This window comes from Chelmon rostratus, chromosome 5 (assembly GCF_017976325.1).
Source record: "Chelmon rostratus isolate fCheRos1 chromosome 5, fCheRos1.pri, whole genome shotgun sequence".
Taxonomy (NCBI): domain Eukaryota; kingdom Metazoa; phylum Chordata; class Actinopteri; order Chaetodontiformes; family Chaetodontidae; genus Chelmon; species Chelmon rostratus.
Genome location: NC_055662.1, coordinates 20,358,380 through 20,381,360, shown reverse-complemented (window position 1 = coordinate 20,381,360; position 22,981 = coordinate 20,358,380). Strand labels below are relative to the sequence as shown.

The window sequence follows — 22,981 nt, the reverse complement described above, 5'->3', positions numbered from 1 at the left end:
TAAAATAAATGGGAGGGGAAATTATGTAGAAATAAGTTCTTAGAAATATCAAATGAAAGATCACAAGAGATGAAAAGTTGTTACTTATTACAATTAAAACAAATGTATGACCCTGTAGGAATAATATGATGATTTTCCTGTAGATTTGGGAGCAAACTCCTCTTTCTAGAGCATTAGAATCTAGAAAAAAAGCATCTTTTATTGAATTCATGAGTCATTCACATGTTAAAAGATAGAAATGATGATTGTTAACAAAATAACCACAAGCAGTCTTTAGGCCTTTTTGTGTGCAGTTTACTCTGTTTATCCACACTTTTGTCCTCTTTTTGAACAGCGTTCTCAATACATACATTTCGAGAAGCCCAGACTACTCTGTGTCATCATGATTGCGTTGCAACAAGAACATTTACAAAAACAGAAAGACTGAACGTGTTGTCATCAGCGGGAAACGCTGAGCACAAAGGTTTCACCTTTCTATTGGGTCGGGTCGATGGAGAATCTGGCTGTTGACAATTTCTTTTCTTCCCTGTGATCTTGAACAGAATTTATGAAAATTTCTTGGAGTCGTTCAGTTGATTTACAACCAAAAGTCGCTTTACATCTAAATAAACTTTATTTATGGTGGTGCTAGGAGCTCTAAACCAGAAAGTAAAGTTTTCATATCCTTCTTAATGCATTCTGTTGTCTCTCTTCTTTTTTGCGGGGGGTTTGCATGTAAAAATAAAACTTACCGAAGATAACAGGGGTGAAAAGAACTAAAATAACCTCTAAGAGGCAACTTCACCCAACTTGCTTGGCAGTATGCTTGGGGCGCATTCTATTGGACTTTATAGAGTAACAAGAATCACATCTGTGTTCACTTTAACTAAGCTTTCAGAGCTTGACAGAGGTTTGTAATTTAAATTGAAGTTCAAATACATATGGCAAGGACATGTGGCAAAGCATTCTGCTCACAGACAAACGACGGGGAGTAAGGGTTTAGATTTAAGGGCACTGAATCAACCATACTGTAGAAATGACAGCGGCATCACTAAAATAAAGGAAAATAAAAGCCAGAGTCGACATACCTTTAAAAAGAAACATGTGACTTCATTCAGAAACTTGTTGAAGGAGGGCGAGTTTATGAATAGAGGAAACATTTTACACAGTTATGATTGTGGATCATTTCAAAATGAGTCATTAACCTTCATGTCTTCATGATTTGGAGAGAGAAACCCAAAAGCACGCTAAAGTACGCTAGATAATTTATGGAAAGTTATTTTTTACCCCGGACGTGACCCTACATGACGTTGTTCACCATATACTGTATGTAACACTGCTCTGCTCTTGAATACACTGCATGAAATTTGAACCCCGGCACAGGTTTCCAAACCATGTGTGTCAGTAAGTCAACACCAGCTGGAGTCTGCGCTCTCTTAAAGGGAAAATCCAGCCTGAATATAAGTCACATGTGCTCCCTCAGAGCCATGATGTGAACATGAAGTCACTCACAAAGCTTTTTGAATTAGTCTTTGAGGCTCACAAACGTGGATGGACGGTCTCTGCTCAGTGCGTTGAACACAGTAAATGAACTGTTTCAACAAGGACTTCCCTTTAAGTAACAGGGACAGTGTAAATAACCACTTTACAACAGCAGGGACACAAGTTACTGATTACTGCAACTCTACAAGTTATCATCAGCACTGATAGGCTGAAACTTTTGTCCAGCTTCAAAACATCTCCTCTGGCAACAAGCAGAGTCACACAACACCATTTTAACATTCTGCAAAATGTGTGATGAGCTGGCCTCCAGTTCTTCCTACTGGGCCCTGCTGTTGGTGAGTGGTTATTGTAACATCTTCTAGTACACCGTGAACTGGACTGGAAATTAACTTGCTGGAGTGGGTGTCGCCTGCCAAAATCAACCATCCTTGTAAGCAATTTCACCAGCCAGCTGAAATATCTGAAAACAACAGGACCTCCAAGTGAGGGCTGGTTCCCTGCCAAAGTGGCTGGTAGATGCCAAACCACAGCCAAATGTCACAAAAACACTCCACAGGTGGCTGGTGGTGATTGGGAGTCCAGATTCTGACACCTTGCAAGCACATCAGGCAGTTCAATGCATTACAATGCACTGCAGCACAGGTTTTAAGACATAGATCTGATGTGACAGTGTTAGAAAATCAATAATAACGTAATCAATGACTACAACCCACTCAAGGTGTTCTTATAATGGCCTGTAATGATATCATATTAGCTACATGAGCTACACTTGAAAAGCTGTTCCCAGGTCTTCTCATAGCACAGAATAACAGCAAGACCGCCAAGATGAAACCTAACAACCTTCCAGCTGCACAAAGGGACATTACTGGCTGCACTAGCTTCACTTCTCATAAAAACACAGGTGCCTTGCATGGGACTTCGGAGGCACAGCTTATTTGATAAGGCAATATGTACATGTCCACTGTTGTGTATTTTCTCCTATGCTGTCATTTCATAAGTCTAAAATAGTGTGGTACATTCTAATGAAATGGTGGCAATCAAGATGGAAATTAAGTGAAAAAAATAGAAAAATAAAGCACCAGTAAATGTACCATCCTAATTACGCCAAATGGTTGAGTTGTCATTCTTTTGCACGGTCAGTCACAGATACTCTGCAATACTGTTTCTATCAGGGTGGAGGTTCCTTTGAGGGGTTTAAAGGGCGATGGCATTCCCATCTGTTAGCACAAACAATCAGATGGTTACATTTCCTCCTTAACGAGATTTTCATACAAAATCTGATGCAAAGCAACACTTTACCTGCCCGCCATCCACCTCGTTCTAGTACTACTTGTTAAATAAAACATCCAGCCTACAAAAGGTGTTTGGTGGTGGGGTGGTCAGGGTCACAAGGGGTGCTGTAGACTAAGAAATCTCAAAGTGAATCAATACTTACTGGGAAGCTGTGTCATAATGAAATTAAATAGAAGAATCAGGAATCAATGAGTGATGGGATTACACCTATATGACAAGTGCTCTCTTCCTGAAGCCAGTTAAGAACTAAACTATTACAATTAGCCCTGTAGGTTGAATTCAGTCTGTAGTTTTTCAAATAAAAGTCTGGCTACTAGAAGTACTGGCATATCAATCAATCAGTTGTTGGATAATAATATTCCTCTTTATGCAGTTCTGAAGCTGAACAATGTTTCTGTGCTGAGAAATTAACACAAAATAAAACACAAAATTTACATTCTCCTCTTAAAAAAAGGAAACAAAAACAAACATGTAAATAACATTGTTTTTCTTCCAAAAATGAATTAGCCATGAGACATACGATACAATTACATAGATACATATTTTCAATACTGCACATTCAATCTGCCAAAAAAGTAATGATTACAAAGCCAACAAAGATGCTGCCATATATAGAGAGATGTATGTACAATGATTATAGCATTCATAATTGCACTATGCCTCAATAAATGTAAATTACAGGCTTATGTTCTTGGGAATTGTTACAAAAAAAATACTTGGAAGTAACCTGGGAATGAGGAATTGCAAATCAGAGGTGCCAATCAGAAACAAGAAGGGCTTACTTTGGTACAAACTGAACAATCTGCCCTTTTACGCAGAAATTAACCAAATTTATCCTCCACTGCTATTGAACTACAACAGTCAAGACAGCCGGGCTGTGAGTGGACAATTATACGACACCGCTAAAATGTGACTGGACAGCCTGCAGGTCAGAGGGAGGGGTTTGTAGCCACGCGCAAGGTTGTGATTGGACAGTTCGAGCAGTTCAGCGCACTGGGTGGCGTTCTCCTCTCTGATAACCTGCTAGTTAACTGTAGCTCCAGTCAGTCCAAGCTGTGTGTGTGTGTGTGTGTGTGTGTGTGTGTGTAAGTGTGTGTCTTTGCTAGAGGGGGTACCATTGTTTAATACTTCAAAAACTGCAGGATCAGTTGGTGGATCAATAAAGTCAGTCATTCCACTTCTGCATTCATTAGCCCTGCTTTTTTCCTGTCCTCAGCGCTTTTCATTTCAATCGTAAACAGCGCAAAGTGGAGTCTGGTGCTTGAGTTGTTTTGGCATTGGCAATAAATACACATATTACCATAATAAAAAAGTGTAATGTGGCACAGTTGAACATAATCATTTGACAACATTGTCTCATAAATTATTACCTCCTGAACTCCCTTCAGTCTGAGTAAAGCAACCAGCACAGAGCCCAGAAAGCCCAGAAAGCATTTTAACACCAATTTCGCTTAAACCTCTGCACTTCAACGGTCACGTCGACGCAGGAGAACTGACGTGACCCACTCAACGCACGATTTTAGCTATTTCCCCTCAAAATGTTGGGGGTGCACTGCCACGCTGACGCATGCTCTGCTCATCAGATGATGCCAAAGTCAAGGCAATGTAACAATTATAATGACTGAAGTCAATCGATACCAAATTAGTATCAAATAATTTAAAAATCACAGTCTGTACCTATTCATCAAGAGACTTGCCAATCGGTCCTTTGAAGGAAATAGATCACGCTGTCAATGAGAGATCTGTTACATCATTTCCTGCTGGGCAAACATGTAAACGCCCAGGAAGAAGCTTCAGAATGAACTGACAGGTAAGGAGGGAGGGTACAAAAAAAGGGGGGAGTGAAAACCTTTTTTTTTCTTCTTTTTGTTTATAAAAAAGCAGGAGGGCGGGAGCGCGTTGCATTCGCTCCTGCTCTGATGTATGTAACAAACAAAAAAAACAAAACTTCACAATGCGCAAAGCCCAGAAATAAGGATCATTGCTGCACATATTCAACAGCAAATCCCTCCCCAACCCTTCAGAATATCTTGCCCCCCCACATATTTCATTAGCTCCTTAAATAGCAAGATAACATTTACTTTGCTCACCCCTTGGGGACCAAGAGATCACCAAATGGCAAATAAATTAGTATTATGCAACCATTAGATTTTTTTTTCTCTGATTTTCTTTTCATGTGTGTGTGTTTATATGATGTATCTTTTCACAGATCGCGTCAGTCAGTGTGTGTTGACGGCCTCCTGCCGGGCGGCCCCGCTCCGCCCTACACCAGGTTGTACTCCTTGAGGTTGAGCTGCAGGATGGTGTCTTTGACGGCGGCAAAGACGAAACGGATGTTCTCTGTGTCGGTGGCACAGGTGAAGTGAGAGTAGATGATCTTATCGCTGTCTGGATTCAGGTCCACAAACATCTTGAGGATGAACTCTCGGCCTGCTTGGGCATCCCTCTGGGGACCTGGAGAGGAAGACGATGCTCCATGAATACACTTGCCAAGAGGAAGCAATGAGCTGTTGGTTTCTTGTTCCATTATATACAGTATGTTCTTACTACGGTTTGATTTTTACACTGTCTGTATTTAGTCAGTACTTAGTTTTAGTTTATTTTAGTTTAGTTTGTACTTTTAGATGCTGATTGTTTTTCTAACGGTCAAAAAGAAGAAATCAAATGTTCTGTCATGAAATCTCTGACTTAGGGACTTCTGACGGACAAAATATCACGATACATCAAATACTGTATAATTTATCAGGCCGAATCTTGACATCAGCCTCATAATCTAACAAAAATAAGAGAATGCTAAACTGTTGATATTTAGGTGTTTAGGTGTGATGCTTGCCAGCGTAATACAGTGGATCTGTGATGAACACAGAGATACAGATGTATGGACAGATGATCAGCAGAAGAAAATAACACCTTTTAAAAAGTCTATATGTATGGTTGAAGAAGAGTTTTGCGTTCAGATTTTTGGAAATTTGGGTTGCTGCTGTCACTCACCATCATACTCTGGAAAGTAGTCAACCAGATGAGAGTACATGATCTTCTCCTCCAACAGGTCCTTCTTGTTGAGGAAGAGGATGACGGAGGAGTTTTGGAACCAGGGGTATGTGATTATTGTCCTAAACAGAGCTTTACTCTCCTCCATCCGGTTCTACAAACAGTGTGTGTGTGTGTGTGTGTGTGTGTGTGTGTGTATGAGAGAGTGTATGAGGAGAGAGGGGTGAGGCAAAGCGAGGGGGAGAGACATACAGAGAGACAGAGAAAGAGAAAGTTAATCACTTAATTAAACTACAGTCTTTCGTACTCATTAAGCACAGATTTTAATAAACGTCTACCGCACCAGAGGGAGAGCAGTAGAGATGAGAGAGAAGGGCGGCCGTGTCGCCGTCAAGACTTTAATTTCTCCTCTAAGCAAACCGTAGCTACCGCAGCGCCAGCACTGCACTGTGATAAACAGAATATCTCCTGTATGTTATGAAAACTAATCGAATGACGCCAGCATACAGAGGACATGCAGCTGCTCTGTCTTCTCTCTCTGCAGTTTGCAGTAACAAAGGAAGGAAAACACACACACATGCACTAAAAAAAGACGACACACACACATATGAACACACACCTGCTCATTAATACACTTTAACAAACTGACACACACGCTATATTCTCTTCAGAAGGAGACGTGGCCTGAGGCCGTATTCAAAACAGCTGGCTGATCATTTACAAATGCTTTCCAAGGGGAAAAAAAAAGGTGGAGCGCGGCCAGGCAGGAGGAGAATCTGATTTCCATTGTTTTAAATAAGGAATAGCTTCTTCTTATCTTCACAGCCAACTCATCTTCCACATCGCATGAAATAATAAAGGTTTGGGTGAAACTCTATCTAGCTGTGTGAGTATTGATCAGTCACCTCGTTGTCCGACTCCACCAAAACTTGGTCGTACTCGCTGAGCGCTACCAGGAACATGATGGATGTGACGTTCTCAAAGCAGTGGATCCACTTCCTCCTCTCCGACCTCTGACCTCCGACATCCACCATCCTGTCGTGGCGGCAGCGGCGCCGAGGTGAGAGAAAACAAGTCACGACAGGCACTGAAAATGTTTGCAAGGCTGCCTGAATCACTTCTGGACTGAGGGACCAACACGTTCTGAGAGGTGTTGCTTAATTATAAGAAAAGGCCAAAGGTGAAACACATGTGATCACTGTATTGATCTTTGGGTGTGACCATGACTACAATGCTATCATCATTCCACCTAAATGAGACTTAAGATGAGGGGAATTTGCTGTAAAGCTGCAGTTGAAGATTATTATTATTCTAGTATTATAAGAATGGCTAAGAGGTCTAAACCAAAGTTTTCTTTTAACTTGCTGCCAAAATCGGTTTGATCTTTTAAATCCCTCCTCAAAACACACTTTTATAAACAGGCTTTTATGTGAATCACTGCCTGTGTGCTGCGTTCAGGAGTTTGGAACCACTGAAGGCTCTTTGTGTTTCCTGTGTCGCTCTTGCATTGCCCTGCACTTGCTCATATGTTCAGTTTTGATCTATTCTTAATTCTATCTCTGACTGTTGGTGTGTTTTCAGTTGTGTCTTCAGCTGCCTGATATTCTTCTTTTTTATTGTTGCTTTATAAAAAATAATAATAACAAAAAATACAAATTCTTATTATTTCATTGTTCATTTTAACATTTTACATTTTCTCATCCTGAATATGTTTCTTTACTCACCTGAATATGACACTCTGCAGGTCGAACGGGTATTCAATGATGCCCGTGGTGGGGACTCGAACCCTCAACACATCCTGCTGGGTGGGAAGGTAGGCTGGCTCGGCGATCCGGTCCAGCGCGTTCAGGTAACTACGCACACAGAGGGAGAACATGAACCAGGTATTTCACCTTTGACATATTCAGAAAAGTCAGACTTTAAGAGTCTGATTCTGACATTTGCAATGTCTTCCACTCTACTCACTATTTAGTGGAGTCTGAGAGTTGGTATTCCCTCCTTCGATCGTAGCACTCCTGGATGCCCGGGTCATTCCATAAGCTCTTGATTGCATCTACATAAGGATTCTCTAACATGCTGACCTTCTCTACGTCCACCTCTCTTACAATGTTGGCGTTGCCCTAAATGGAAGAAACAAAGGGAAAAATTTCAAAAGTAATACTTAAGTCATCAAAACTTTCCTGCTTTTTTGATCATCTAAAAACACACTAATTATGAAAGCCAATCAACGTACAGGTTATGCAGACCTAATTATCACTGGCTTATTTTCTCCCTCACTCACATATTCTATATCCAGAAATTTCTTTACAGCTCCAGGCTCAGCATGGACCTAATATCTGAAAGTCAAATCCCGCTGGGCCTATTAAGGGGAAAGTTTTGCCGTCCCAGATTCCCATTAAAACTCTCCTGTGTCCCATGACGAAAGATCAACATGTGCCTGGATGTTAAACTGTTCTATTACCTTTAATCAGACGGCTATTGAGAAAACAACGTATGCGCATGAATCTTAGACTTTAGATCTTTCATGATAGTCATTAGAATGCTCACTTAACCCTGATGCAAGTCTTTTCACTTTACAAACCCAATTCTAAGAAAGCTGGTCCTGAGCCCATGCAGTAACATCCTTTATACAATCATATGCTCACAGTGTGGTGAACCTGCCTCCATCCTTGCTTGTGATCGACTGAGCCTTTCCAGGATGCTCCTTTCATACCCAATCATTAACCTGATCACCTGTTACCAATCAACCTGTTTACCTGTGGAATGATCCAAACAGGTGTTTTTGGAGCGTTCCACAACTTTCCCAGTCTTTTGTTGCTCCTGTCGCAACTTGTTTGAAACATGTTGCTGCATCAAATTCAGAATAAGCAGATGTTTACAAACATCATCATGAAGCTGATGAGGTAAAACATTAAAAATATTGTCTTTGTACTGTTTGTCAAAAAGGATCACTAATGATCAAATTCTGTTTAACGTATGTTTTACACAGCGGCCCAACTTTTTTGGAATCAGGGTTGTAAAAAGATGCCATGATCATGTATTATCTTACAGCATACCTGAACTAAAATAAATAATTCCTTTTGTATTGAACATGCTGGACTGGATGTGGAGATGGCAGACTGCAGTGTGGCTGAGAAATTTAGACCCTGCTATGGTGGAGGAAGTGTCTCATATTGGTAACATGTTTTTTTATTCTTACAAATTTTCATGCAACTTTCATTATTTTCCAGAATTTATCATTTCAGTGGTTTTCATCATACGAATGACAAAATAATTCAATTAACAAGTAAGATGCCATAGAAGACAGAACAGGTGTCCAGCATACAGAAGATTTGCTGTTCTATTTTAATTGTTGGGCTTCATTATCCTACAAGATGAAGTACACGCGATGGACAGGTTTCATTTTCACTTCCTTTTTGATGTAGTGAATTCTTTTGTCAAAGGTATAATAGTTCCCGTTTTCAGCTTCATATATATAAGAGCACAGGGATGTTGGCTATATCATGAAACAGGTATTCAGTAGTTCTCTTTTTATTTTTTCTTTGTGCGCTTTGATTTGATACTGAGTTCTGGATGTCTCATACAAAACTGTAACGTGTAAACACGCTGACCCCACAACAGCCACTGAGATGCTACACAAACTGGAACAACTGCTGAGTGAGATGTAGGGAGAGAGAGAGAGGGGGATGACATGCAGCAAGGTGCCTCGGCCTGGAATCAAACCTGGGCCACTGTGAGCTAGCGGAGTGCTTCAGAATGGGAGGAAACTCTTAATACCGGAGGACTATGGGGCATTATTTTTACTCAGCGTATCTGAGGGATGTAGTTAGTTTTTACTGTGTTCAAAGTGCGTGAAACAAGAGTGAAACTGGTGGGCTGAAACAGCACATTCGGTTTCATTCTTCATGAGCGCGAGGGAAGCGAAAGCACACGTGGAGAATGATGATCCACCGCAAGAGCACAGAGCTCAAGTTAAATCCAAGTTGTGGTGCCATGTTAAATCTCTCCGTTCATACTAAGTGTTATCTAATGCACGCCCGGTACACAGTTGAGATTTGGGTGTGTCAGAATTCGACACTTTCTTAAACAAAATCTAAAAGTTAAAGAGATAAAAGCAGTTACGACTGAAAGCGGCTACTAAACCATGAACAGAAAGTCCAATAAAAAATAACAGAAATGCACCAACATGTGGTGGCATCCGTAATGTGGCATCCTGTTGTTTTATTTGGCCAACAGCCTTCAGAAATCTGCCTTTAAAGTCTATTCAGAAATAAATGACGAAATACTCTCTTAAAAAAACAACAACATCTGACATCCCAAAATCATAATCTGATATCAGGATTTTAGTCATCTATCAGCCCTTCCTAACCAAACCTCTACAAAACCTTTCAGCAAACTACGTCAGCCTGGACCGTGGCCAGGCAGGGTCAGCTGTCACCTGAAATGGTCTGTGATGGCGAGGACTGCTACGCTCCACTTCCTTTCATTTCACTCTCGCTGGGAATAAACTGCGACGTAAGAGATCACTGTTATCCCAAAGCTGTGACCACAAGGCTAACTCATTACATTACTACATGGGCTCAGGAACATTTCGTAAAACTGTTGCTGTTAAACACAGATCACTTGCAAATGATTGCATTCTGTTTTTCAATTTGCATTTCACACAGCGTCCCTTTTTTCTCTTCGGGCATATGCATGGAAGCACACAAGCAAACACAAACACACACACAGGCTGTGATGGAAGGCTGGAGTGCTTTAAGGACGCAGGAAATGTCAAAAAGGGACAGGAAACGATTATGGGTGGCTGTTACAAATAAGATAGACAACACTAAAAATACACAAGGACGCTGTGGCCACTTTGTAGCGTCTTTCTCTTTTTTCTCAAACTGTGAGTCACCCTTCGCGACAGTTGTTATTTCAGTTGAGGAATTTGAAAGGGCTCGAGTGAAAGGATCTCGTTTACCTTGTTGTGCTCATATTTGTAGGGGATCTTGAGCGTCTCCATGGCTCGGATCATCGCTTGCATGGCTGTGAAGATGTTCTGATAGACCAGTTTGGTGAAACCCCTTTTGTCCTCGTCTGAGTAACCGGCGCCGTGGATAATCCTCATCTGTTTGATGAATGTGCTCTTCCCACTTTCCCCAGTGCCTGAGAAAGTAGACAGGGAAAGTGGACAAATGAACAGAGTTTATTTATTTTGTATGGTTGTGCAGGGTTTCATTTAACTAGACAACACATTTAATCTCCTGTGTCACAATCCATGCTCCTTAAATGGACATTTAGTCATTTCTGAATTTCCTGGACCTCTATTGGCAAAAAAGGAACTGCAACAACTTAACAAAAAACATACTTTCACAATAAAACACTTAATCAGTTAATAAGAAGTTGAGCAACTAGAGGACAGTCATAAAACTCTTCAAACATGACGGCATTCTTGCAGATGAGTCCAATCAGAGACCTAGGTCCATAGTTGTATACTGGGGTGGACTTGCAAGTGGGAAATTCTAACACTCACCATTAGATTTTGACAGTTATGTGGATATGAAATCCATTAATTAGGTTCACATAGGTTTAAGCCATTGAGGAAATTGGTCTTCTCAGATTAGATTAAACTATTTTTGTCTCATGGTGCGAACAGGAGTTAAGAAAACGAAACCCTTGCACAACCACAATCCTAGTCTGATCTACACTCTCCTTATATTTTCACTTTTCGTTCATGCCAGCTGCACGGCTGACCAAGTATATAGAAGCGAACATCCAGCAAAATGCTTTACACGCAGCATGTGAGCAAATAGAAATTAAAGGCCCTATATTATGCACATTTTCAGGTTTGTAGTTTTTGTTTGGGTACACACTAGAAAATATTCACATGCTTCAGTGTTCAAAAAACATTATTTTTCTCATGTTGTTCATTGCAGCCGCACCTCAGTTCACCCTCTGTCTGAAATGCTCCATTTCAGTACCTCTCTTTAAGGCCTCCCTGCCAAGTCAGTCTGCTCTGATTGGTCAGCTCTCACAGACCTGAGCAGACTCTGCCCACCAGGATTCTGCATCAGCTCTGCTGGTGCTTTAGCTACCATGGCTGGGCTGTGGGCACGGCAGAGGGCGGCGACTGTATACTTGTGACATCACAACTGTAAGGAAGTTGCTCGTTTAAGGTGCATTTCTCAGTGGATTGAGAGTTTTGATACACAGTATTCATGTAGCACCTAGACCTGCTTCATCATCAGAAAAACTCACTTTCTACAATATTGGACCTTTAAACATGAGTCCCAAAATCCTGTCATCCAATGCTCGAGCACTGGTGGATATTGGCAGCAGCATTCGCTGTCTAACAGTGTTAAATGTTTAAATTGATGTGAAAATGAATCAGTGGACTCACTGTGAGAGGCAGGAGTAAGCGTCCCTCGCACTCACGATGATCATTAATTAAGGCTTCCAAAGCAAAAGTAGTTTTAAAATCCATCTCATAAAACACTCTTCCTCCACACTATTATACCGTTTTTAATTCACCACTGCTCACTCTCTGTTCGCCGCTCCCTCTTGAGCATCGGGTGCCAAATATCACGCAAGGACGCAGCTCGTTCCATAAATGTGCTGTCATGTCTGAATGAAGCCATAAGAAAACATGTCTGTTAACATGTCTGAATGACAAAATGACATCACTTTAACAAATAGATGAAGCCAGAAATATTCCGTATTTCATTTCTTTGTTGGGCAGCAGAAAACCAGAGAGCCAGGGTGATAATTCTCTGAGGGTATGCCACTAAGAACAACATTTCACATTGCACATTTCACATTGCACAGTCATTTGATTCATTGTTAACATAAAAATATTAACCAATGCAGCGAAGTGCTCACAAAGCAAAGTAAACCCTGAAGACTTGACTTTATTTTGGGATGAAAACCCATTCTGAGAACATCCAAAGATGTAAATGTCTATGAGAATTTTTTTAGGGAAAAACAGCTGAATCATGGCTCTTTGTAACACCGACATGCTATCTCGGAAGAAACATGTCCACACGCATTTATACACACAGATACACAGTGCATGCACACACAGATACAGTATGCACTCACACACTCATGCACTCAGCCAGTCACGCATTTAATATTATGTGCTGGCTACTTTCCCCTCAGCCTGTTTGCTTGGTCTGGTGACAGACCAAGAACAACATCTCTCTCCTCTCAGTGGTGACAGGGACTATTTGGGTGTGAAGAGCTGGGGGTGTAGTTTCTCTTTGGTTCATTGAGAATCTTGGCAGACCAACAGAACAGTCTAACTTAACCTCACCGCTAACTCTTGAATAACTCTGGCAGGAAGGAGTGGATGTGTGTGTGTGTGTGTGTGTTTGCATGGCAGCGGCCAAGAGACGTGTGCTGCATTCCAGTGTAACCTACAGACTCTGTTGTAAAAGTCTGGACGTGTTACACTCCTTTGTACTGTATAATATAAACTCTACTTTAGCCAAATTAGCCTCTCGACTGTGAGCCCACAGTATAGACTAAGCACTTTACAAAACCAAGCTACAGACTAAACTATGGCTGAAATACTATAACCTCTCTAGGGTCGTCAATGTAGAAGCCTGAAATGAGCAGGGAAGGCAAAACTGGAGTCAGCACAGTTACTCTTGAAGCCAGCAGCAGCTGTAATTCTTAGCCAGTGTTTAGGCAGCCGGTGGACTCGTGATGCTAAGCTAACTGTCTCCTGGATGTGCTCTTTAGCCAAACACTTAACACTAAAAATCCCATTTATGAATTAATTTTGTAAAGTGCATGAAGCAGTGAGGAAATGCAACCATGCACACAAACACATGTTCTCATGCAGCTATCTATTTGTTTGGCTGAGGCGGCTTTGAAGTATGAAAGTATGGCTATGCTAATTTTAGCTGCTTATGTTGCTAATTTGTTTTAACATAATAAATAGCCCAAAAACTAAATGTGTTACATGCCGCAGTACACAGATTTCATTTTAACAGACCAAGGCAAAGTTCATACATGCTCAAGCTATTTGATTTTGATTGGATTGGATTTTCAATTACTGGTTAGTGCTACATGCTAATGCTACACAACCCCTGTTGCATTAACCTTTGGTGAGCCCTTTGAAATGTTCACCTTGTAGCAGCAAAGGGTGGGTGGGACTTGTCACCACCTGCTTTCCACTCACGCATTCCTAAAAATCAACCATTACATTAACCTCAGTGAGAAGTAGTAGCTGCTGCAGACCACAAATAGTGTTGCACAAGAGTTAATGCCTTACAGGATCCAGCCTAAAAATAGACATTCTATTTTTTAAACAGGCAAAGTGGAACAGTGAGTAATCTCAAAAACTTAAATTAACTGTGCCAGTGGGTTTTGGATCTGTACAGGCAGAAAAGATCCGAGTCGCTCTTGTGCGGCACAGTTCTAATCCCTTCATGGCTGTTCAAACACAGAAAAGAACCTGATGTCCTCACACACGACGAAGAAGAAGAATGCGAGTGATTCATAAGTTCATCCATAGAGAGAAGCCTTTATGATCATAGCCGGCTTTAATTTCCACAAGTCTGACCTGACAAATTGCTGCTGAGACGCTGCAATTCTGTTTTATGTTACAAAAGTGGAATGCAACGAATTTCTAGACAGCTGAGTCTCCTTTTAAAGGCTGAGTGTGTAGACTAAATGTCTCCTCTGGGGATCCACCCATTCAAGAAAATGTTCCTCACAGAATAATAGGAACATTATATGATAAGATACTATCCTACAGGACTACAGTATTTTATACAGGTTACCTTAGGTTATAGAAAAATGGTTATGTTATCCAGCATTGTATAACCAATAGCCATATGAATAATAAGCAAAATGATTCAGAAGCTTTTAAGTATTGACGAAAACAAACTCTTCATAAAAATTCATGATTGCTAGACAACATCTGAGTCCTAATGGATCTTTTTTATTGTACCAACAAGAGCCACTGAAAATGATAGAGAGGGAGTGAGCAGGAGTAAATATGAGCGTCTGCCAGCCATCACAGGCTGCTGAGTCACCTTTCAAACCAAATCACCAGGATTAACCTGGTGTTCGAGGTTGGTGTGACTGGATCGACATTACCTCTGAGGTGAGTATGTCTGATTCAGATCCACGTCCTGAGGCCAAGCCCCAGGACTCGTGAATGTAGTCACACTCGTAGGATGTACTGTGTCTGCGTGTGGTGCGTTCATTTACTCGTAACAACCTACGCTGTCACAAACTTAAATTGGTAAAACAAACACGAAGCACGCATTAAGGTAATCGAAAGGATCATGTGAATTTGGTAGCTTCCTCCATTAACTAGACAATCCTCGGACATCGCATATTTCTACAACTCCTGAATGCAGCAGATCAGTGTCAGCTATGCACAGCCTGCAGCTGACTGAAATGCTGTACAACCAACATGCATTATCGGACTATGGTTTACAGCCTGGCTTCTTACTAGTGTTTAACAAGGGACAGGCTTTACTCTGATTTGAAAGGAGAACTATAGAATTATTGCACAGCTTTAATGAACTGAAAGTTGACATCTCTGTTTCAATAACTCACAACAGGTTCAGGCTCAAATCTGTGGTGAAGCAGTGTTACAGTCGGACAAGTTGAAGTGATTAACCCCTGTTTAACAGTCTCAACTAAATTGATCAACTGAGTTGATACTCTTGAATGATGTTCATAAAAATGATCTGAGGAGCCGGCTTTGTTTTTCCTTTTCACAGAAAAACTCACTGCTGTGGGTGTCAAATCGATTCAGTGTTAATGGCAGGCGGCCTTACGGCAGCACCAGCAAATCTCTAGGCAAAACACAAGGCAGAGACATGAATGCAATAAAAAAATACTGCGGGGTACCTGCATAGCTTACTAGACAGCATTCTGATGTTCTCCACCAGCATTCACAGTGCGAATATCTACATGTAAGTGTGAGTTATTTTAGGTTAGGACAACTGGATGTCAACGGGCAATTATAAGTGAGAAAAAGCCGTTATTATATCATGTCAAAGACGTGCCAGACCTGAATTATACAGGAGACAATGTGGATACAATGTCAGGTATTTAACAGCACTACAGTATACACAATAAAATGGTTAATGGTCAATAAAAATGTTTTTCCTTCTGCACTTTCTATTGCTGCACTGTTAACTTGGCTGCATTCATGCAAGAGTCATATGACATCTTTACTGCTTCCTCTCACTATTACAACCATGTGTTTGTTAAAATTTTGTTAAACATTTGCGGTGGACTTTGTTCAGTCGTAGCCTTGACAAAGTTCCCACAGGTTTCATTTGTCCGATAAAAGCGGCTGACAGTGATTGCAAAGATCAACACTTTTTGCAAATGCTTTTGACAGACACTATGCAAAGTTTGTGTGCAAATCAGCACAAGAAACATGTTGTAATGCTAAAATGATTTTCAAAAGCTGTTCAGCTGTGCGAACTTTTAACACAGTTCATTTTCAGCTATTTTCTGTGACTATAGAGGTAACTCCATGATCTTTGCCTGTGTATGTGCACATGTGCAATGTGTGTAAAGGGGGACAGGCATCATAAACTAGGTCCAATGGCCTCTTGAGGATTCGAGCTGGGCTGTGCCACTTTTGTAATTGAGCAATTCCCAATCAATTTAGCAGATGGAGACAAGTCTGATAATTATTCAGGTTTAACCCTTGTAGGTCTCAACTGATAGTTGAGACCTCAATGCTAAATACATAGAGGTCAGATGTATGTAATACATGTAGAAATGCAACATGAAAGCCCTATTAATTATATATACTGTTCTGTATCTAGACGGAGAGGCAATAAAACAGTAGCTGTCCATAAATTAATGTAAAATAACAAGCTACTAATATACATGACCATCAAACAAAGGATCATGGGAATTGGGTTAGTTGATCATGGGACTTCAGATAAAAGTTACTGTCCTGCAGCTGACTTTTAAGGCTCAGATGTCAAAGCCAGAGGTTTCATAACATCCGTGCTCACAGCTGCAGTACCATGCTTTCGTAAAAAAAAAAAATAGCATGCAGTTTTGAATGCTGTCCTTGTCCACCACACTGCACGATGAGCTCACCGAAACAAGCTCCAGTGACTTCTGTTAGAAATACCTCAACTTAATAAAGATGGCTACGATTGATAAGCAGCTATCTACAGAAAGCCATTGTTTTTATATGAAATAAGCTGAAAAGACGGCAGCCCAGAAGCTAGAAAATCACTCCTAAAAACACACATTTGGAGAATGGTCAGCGGCAACGTTCATGCAATTTGTAGCTAATGTGCTAAAATTTGTCCTCTGAAGCTTTGTCAACTGCTCCTCCATTGCAGCAGCTCAGTCAACGAGCCTCGATTGGAAAACAAGAGTTCACTTGTTCACTTCTAACTACGCAGACTCAGACAGCTACTCTGTCTTTGCCGGGTTGTCAATGAGAGGGTCCATCAGATTAATTCTCTGTCCCCACAGCAGACTCATTTCTCCGTCGGAAATATGTCAAAGGTCTCGTTCAGCTTGGTATTATCATGACGCGCCACTTTAATCTGCTGGCTGTTTTGACTCAATAAACTACATCGCACATCATCTCCTACCCTTGTTAGCATGTGTCCCTAAGTTGTGTCACTGGTTCCTAAACTTTTACCTCGTGCCTGCTTTGCTTTTGGGAATGAATCTTGCTAACCTTGATCTCACTGGCCTTGCCAGCATCAGAGCACTCTTGTTTTGGCAGTTGGGACAGGGGCAACTAAAGACTGGGAAAGTTGTGGAACGCTTCAAAAACACCTGTTTGGATCATTCCACAGGTAAACAGGTTGATTGGTAACAGGTGATAGTATCATGATTGGCTATGAAGGGATCATCCTGGAAAGGCTCAGTCGATCACAAGCGAGGATGGAGCGAGGTTCACCACACTGTGAGCTTTGCACATCAACACGTGAAATCTGAAATCAGTGTTTTCTTTCCTTGTGAATGAAAAGAGGTATGAGCTGTTCTAATGGATTACGACAGTGATTTAATTTTCAATTCATGTGTATACGCTCATGTATTGCTGTAAGAGATCAACTTCAGTTGATTCTTGCCGCGGTGCCCCACCTCATTGTTCTTCTGCTTTGGCGGACATCGATTTTTACCGGACTTTTCCTGAGTCACCTATCTTAGTGATGCCTTTAGGATCTCTGACTCATTAGCTGGCTTTAAACTATCTGTGTGCCAGACAGCTCCTAAGTGTTACACTAGGACCCCCCCCCACCATCAACTCCTCCATTCTGTTGGTAGTTATGTGTTCTTGGTAATCTGCCAAGGTTAAATGAGTGTTAATTTTGGTACATCTCCCTTATTAGTTTAATTAGTTTACAATGCCTTAATGCACATTAGTTGCACAAGGAGGATGGATTAAATGCTTTCAATGTTTTTTTTTTAAACTTGCTCATTTATTGTGCTGTGTGGGCTTCAATGTGCACAGTCCCTGTGGATATAATGCAATTAGTGGGTTTGAAAGACTAAAACTGAAGCTGAAAAGCCGAGATGATTTGTGAAAAAACAAGCGATGGACATTTTGAAGGGTTGAGAAACGTCTAAACTCGACCGGAGAGTTTCGTGCTGGATCCCACGGGACATTAAGCAATTAGTGAGTTTGAAAACCCATAATACACTGATAGCATATGGATTAATAGAGCCACGCAGAGCATGTGCAGCTTCCTCCGGTTAACTCTCCCGCTGGCAGTGGGAGTGATGGAGTCTGTACGGAACATGCACACAAACGCTCTCACTGTGAATTCAGTGCCATGTGTAGCAGCTCACACGGTAAACGAGCTCTAGTCTCACAGAAAACATGGCTGATTTAAGCCAGAAATTGTTTTGCGAGTTCAAATTTGTGTACGTTGGTGCATGGTGGTCAGCTATCCTGGTTAAGCCTCAACTATATTCCTATCTAGTCTCTTTTCAGCCTCTAAATGCCATCCCTCACAACACTTCATGACAGCTCCACGCAGCAGACAGCTATCTACAGCTCTGAAAAAACCCATGACTGTCCGGCAGAGTCGAACCTTCTTCATCCAAAGTCTAACTTTCTGATTAAAGAAAAGACCTAAATGTTATTTGTGTTTGTCAGAGAGAAATCACACATATCATCCATCATTACAGGAAACTTCTTACTCTGCTACTTAATGGATCGGTATATTCCCTAACTCAATACGCAAAGGCATTAATTGTAAGCTTCCTGTCATTAGAGGCGTGCAACTAAACCACTCTGATATAATAGCCTATATTGATAGGACCTACTGATAAGCAGCTACCACACAAGAAAAGAAATATTGAACATGAGTCATAATCATTCATTCTTTCGTTGTTATCACATGAGAACAGTGACTAATCACTGAATAAATACCATATACTGTCTTATGAGAAATACGACAACGACCTCAAACTTCAGTGCTTTTTGGTTTGGGTCTTTGGCTGTTTGTGTGTTTGCATAATGGGGGATTGTTGGGTATTAAAAGGGATTAGAGTGCAACAACACTACAATTATTTGTCCATAGTTAACAAAGGAGGTGGCGGTCGGCTCCTTCAAATCCCATTCAGGGAGATTCATTTCATCATTCTGTCCTAACGGGAGGGCAAAGGGGAAACCGTTCTCCTTCAACCTCTCGTAAAACGTCCCTCCAAGCGGCAGAAACCCCTGCATGCCTTCATTAAAGAGTAACCTGGATGATGTGATCTCGAGTCCCAGCCTGCTCCGCCACCTTCTCCTCCACGCATTCTCAGAGGAGCGGAGAGAGGAGGGCACTGGATGGGGAAGAGAGGTTTCTGGCACCACTCACCACGGCCATCACAACTAATGGGCTTTTTGTTGAAAATCTAATTAAAAACGGGATGGTGAGTAGATGACTTGTTTTCCTCAGATTTCTCCAGTATGACTAACACTTCTCGACAGGATTGCCAGCCCCCCCCCGCACTCACATTTCCCAGCCCCACACTGTAAAAACGCACAGGTACTGCGTGTTATTTACAAAAGTTTTAACATCTTAAGGCACCATTACTTTATGGTTAGGTGTTGAGACATTAATGACTTAAAACCCAGGACTAGTTAAATGGAAAGATTATCTCCATGAACTCATTGTGGCTCTGCTGCATGGAATCACTCTCATGCATATATGTATATAAAGGTGGGCATGCCATCACACCAGCTTTGTTATATATGATTGGACAGCATGCTTCCAAACTCGCTCCACAGACTTGACACCTGCGATATAATCATTGGCAGGGTGAAGCTGCAATACTATCTTGATTACTCCAATAAAACGCTAGACTTTGGCCCAGCTGATGTTTCACACACCACCTGGATGGGCCCTCTAGGGCTGCAGGCAGGGCCAGTGAATGCACAGAGAGGAACAGGTAAGAGTTGTAGCCACTGGAGAGCATTTGTTTCCAAACTGGCCGCAGTTATTCAAATCAGATGTCTTTTTTGTTTGTTTGTTTGTTTTTGACACTGGGAGCCCTGCAGGCCTGGCCAGGCATCATCTCCACCCTTTGCTGACCTGCCAATCTGTGCGCTCCACTCTCAACACAGAGATATGTCAACCACCCACTCCCCAACTTCTCTCAGGTGGGAAGTCCCACTAATAGACCCCCACCTTCATCTACCTTCCCCACCCCTGCCTGACAAAGGTATTTCTTGCGAGAGGAATTTGGGCTTTGCACCTCTCCCCCCTCTCTCCCCCCTCACACACACACATACACACACACTCACTCCTCTCGCGTGTTTCTCCCTGTCGATCTTACCGAGAAGCAACAGTTTCAGCTCGCGGCGTGCGTCCCTCTTATCCCGGCGGAGCTGCCTTTCGATCTCGTCGTTGATCCGCCTGGCTTCTTTCGCCTCCTCGCTGAGGCAACACGCCATTATGGATTCCAGGGTCATTCTCTCTCCTTTTTCTCTCCCCCCCCCCAAAACAAAAACACGCTTGTCTGCTTTTCTTCTCCTTTACCGATTCATTCAGATTTCAGATTCGTCGGAGCAAAAAAAAAAAAAAAAAAAAAAAAAAAAAAAAAAAAGACAGAAAGAAACAAAAACAGGGGCCTGTGAGTGCCAAACAGCGTCCTCATACAGGCCTGGTTGTGGTGAAATAACGCGTGGACGCCCTTATAATGAGTCTGAGCAGCGCACAGATTGTGCTGGAGAGGAAAATTAGATATTTGAGAAATTATTGACCCCCCCTCCCCCCTGTTTCGGTTCGCTTTCCGGGCCTCCCGACAGCTTCAAAACAGTGTCCAAAGCGGTTTGACTTGAATATCTGTACAATCTTAATTGGTGTAATCTGCTTTTCCTACTCAATATGATCAACAGATCCTTTTCAGACACATCCTCCGCACGGCTCTGTGTGTGATCTGGTTAAGCGTTGCCATCCGTGCCCGGCCACCCGCTTTTCAAAGTCTTTAATGTTGCTATTTTTCAATCAGCAACAATCCCTTCTGTTCAACTTATCGTCCGTGGGTGCGGGCAACGGGAAAAACACATGAGGAGAGCTGTCGCTTTATTTTCCAAAGGCTCGACTCCCGGGCGTGGTAAGGCAGAATATGGCGGACTTTCACTCCAATCCGCTAGGCTGGGATACAGTACAGTTATCTCTCTCTGTCTGCTCAGAAAAAAACCAAGAAAGCCACACATAACATAGCATTTCAGCCGGAGCCCTCGATGCCGCAACGGATATATATCCCAGTTCGCGTCGAGAGGCGTTCACGTCCACGGCTGAGCGGCGGGCTGAGGAGAAACGAATCAACGCTGTGTTGTTGCCTTCTCTCCCCCGGACCAATCTTCTCCTTTTCCTCAATTCTCTTCATGTATTTTTATTTCAGAGGCCATCCACTCCTCCGCTGGCAGGGTGACGTCGGCCTCCCATCGACTAGGGGGGAGTGTCACGTCAAACAAACGCCACACAAGTATTTATACCCCCAACCTGTGGCATAGAAAATGTGCATGAATGGAGGCGCTGAGCTCATATCTCTATGGGTATATGTGCAATAGGAGGAAAATCCACTTAAATTCTGTTATTGTGTTGACTCTGTGGGAGAAAGCAGTCGTCACAGGCGCGACTCTATGTATGTCAGCAAATATGTTTTGGCTCTTTTTTTTCATGGAAAGCAAAGCATGCTGGATTTTCATTTTGTGTGTGTTTGTGATTGCTTCAAAATGCCCTTTGGTTGATTTTTTTCCCCCCACAAATCATCACTTTATACGCACAGGGACTGTGCACATTGAAGCCCACACAACACAACAAATAAGCAGATTTAAACACTGAAAGCATTTGATGCATCCTCCTTGTGCATTTTAATATTGGTTAAGGCACTGTAATCAATAGCGTGGACACCTGTATGCAGCCCAGCAAACATCCCCTTTGAGAATAAGTTAGAAGTGTGCACAGTGCTGTGTGTTTTTGATTGCTTAATATTATGAGGACATCCTCAAAGTATAGAATTGAATCTCTGTCTCAAAAAAGTCATAAAATTATACGTTCCATGAATGTATTATTTATTGCGGGCCAGTGGGATTGCATTATATTGCACAGTTGTGCTTTGAACTGTATCCACCCCGTGAAAATGTTAGGGTTAGGGTTAGGGGTTTTCACCTGTTCCATGTGCCTTTAACGAACTGAAGAGGTATACAGCAGTTATTAGTCACATTATTCTAACAATAGGCCCACAGGCTTACAGACTGATGAAATGATAAGTGGATGGATGGCTAGATGGATGAATGCCATATCATGTATCCACAGTTGTTCCATTATGATCATCCCTGCTGTTCTTGTCTGTGCCAAGTTACCAGTGATTTAGCCTTGTACTATGGCCTTTTCCACAACCAGACACCTAGCTATCATCACCCACACATTAATGGAAGGACAGTCAGTCATTATAAGTCAACACATTATTGTGTGAGTGGTTTTGTTTTGGGTTTGGGGCTCTAACTGGGTCTTGTGGCTACAGTGGACTTCATTGGGCCTGCCCAATAAGAACAGTAATGAGCTTGGATGCCAAGAAGCACACTGAATTTCTCACTTGGATCCCAGTCATACTCATGTCCACAGCTGTGACTGCAGAGTGAGTGCTGTCCTGTTTGCGTTATGTTTTAATGCTCTTTTGTATTTGTTTTGATTTGCTTCTTATGTTAGGAAATACTCACGCTCCACTACCATTATCTAAAACCTTCAAATGGAAACACATTAGTTAAATCAGA

At 41.8% G+C, this 22,981-nt stretch overlaps 1 protein-coding gene across 1 annotated transcript; it reads right to left on the bottom strand.

Moving 5' to 3' along the window:
* Positions 1-291: 291 nt before the first annotated feature.
* Positions 292-20,727, bottom strand: LOC121606978 (guanine nucleotide-binding protein G(q) subunit alpha). The gene is made up of 7 exons (XM_041937621.1): positions 20,536-20,727; positions 10,730-10,914; positions 7,732-7,886; positions 7,491-7,619; positions 6,672-6,801; positions 5,767-5,920; positions 292-5,229 (listed from the first exon to the last, which is right to left on the bottom strand). Exons 1-7 carry the CDS (start codon positions 20,669-20,671, stop codon positions 5,039-5,041), a joined length of 1,080 nt encoding a protein of 359 aa, XP_041793555.1. The 5' UTR covers positions 20,672-20,727; the 3' UTR covers positions 292-5,038.
* Positions 20,728-22,981: the final 2,254 nt, after the last annotated feature.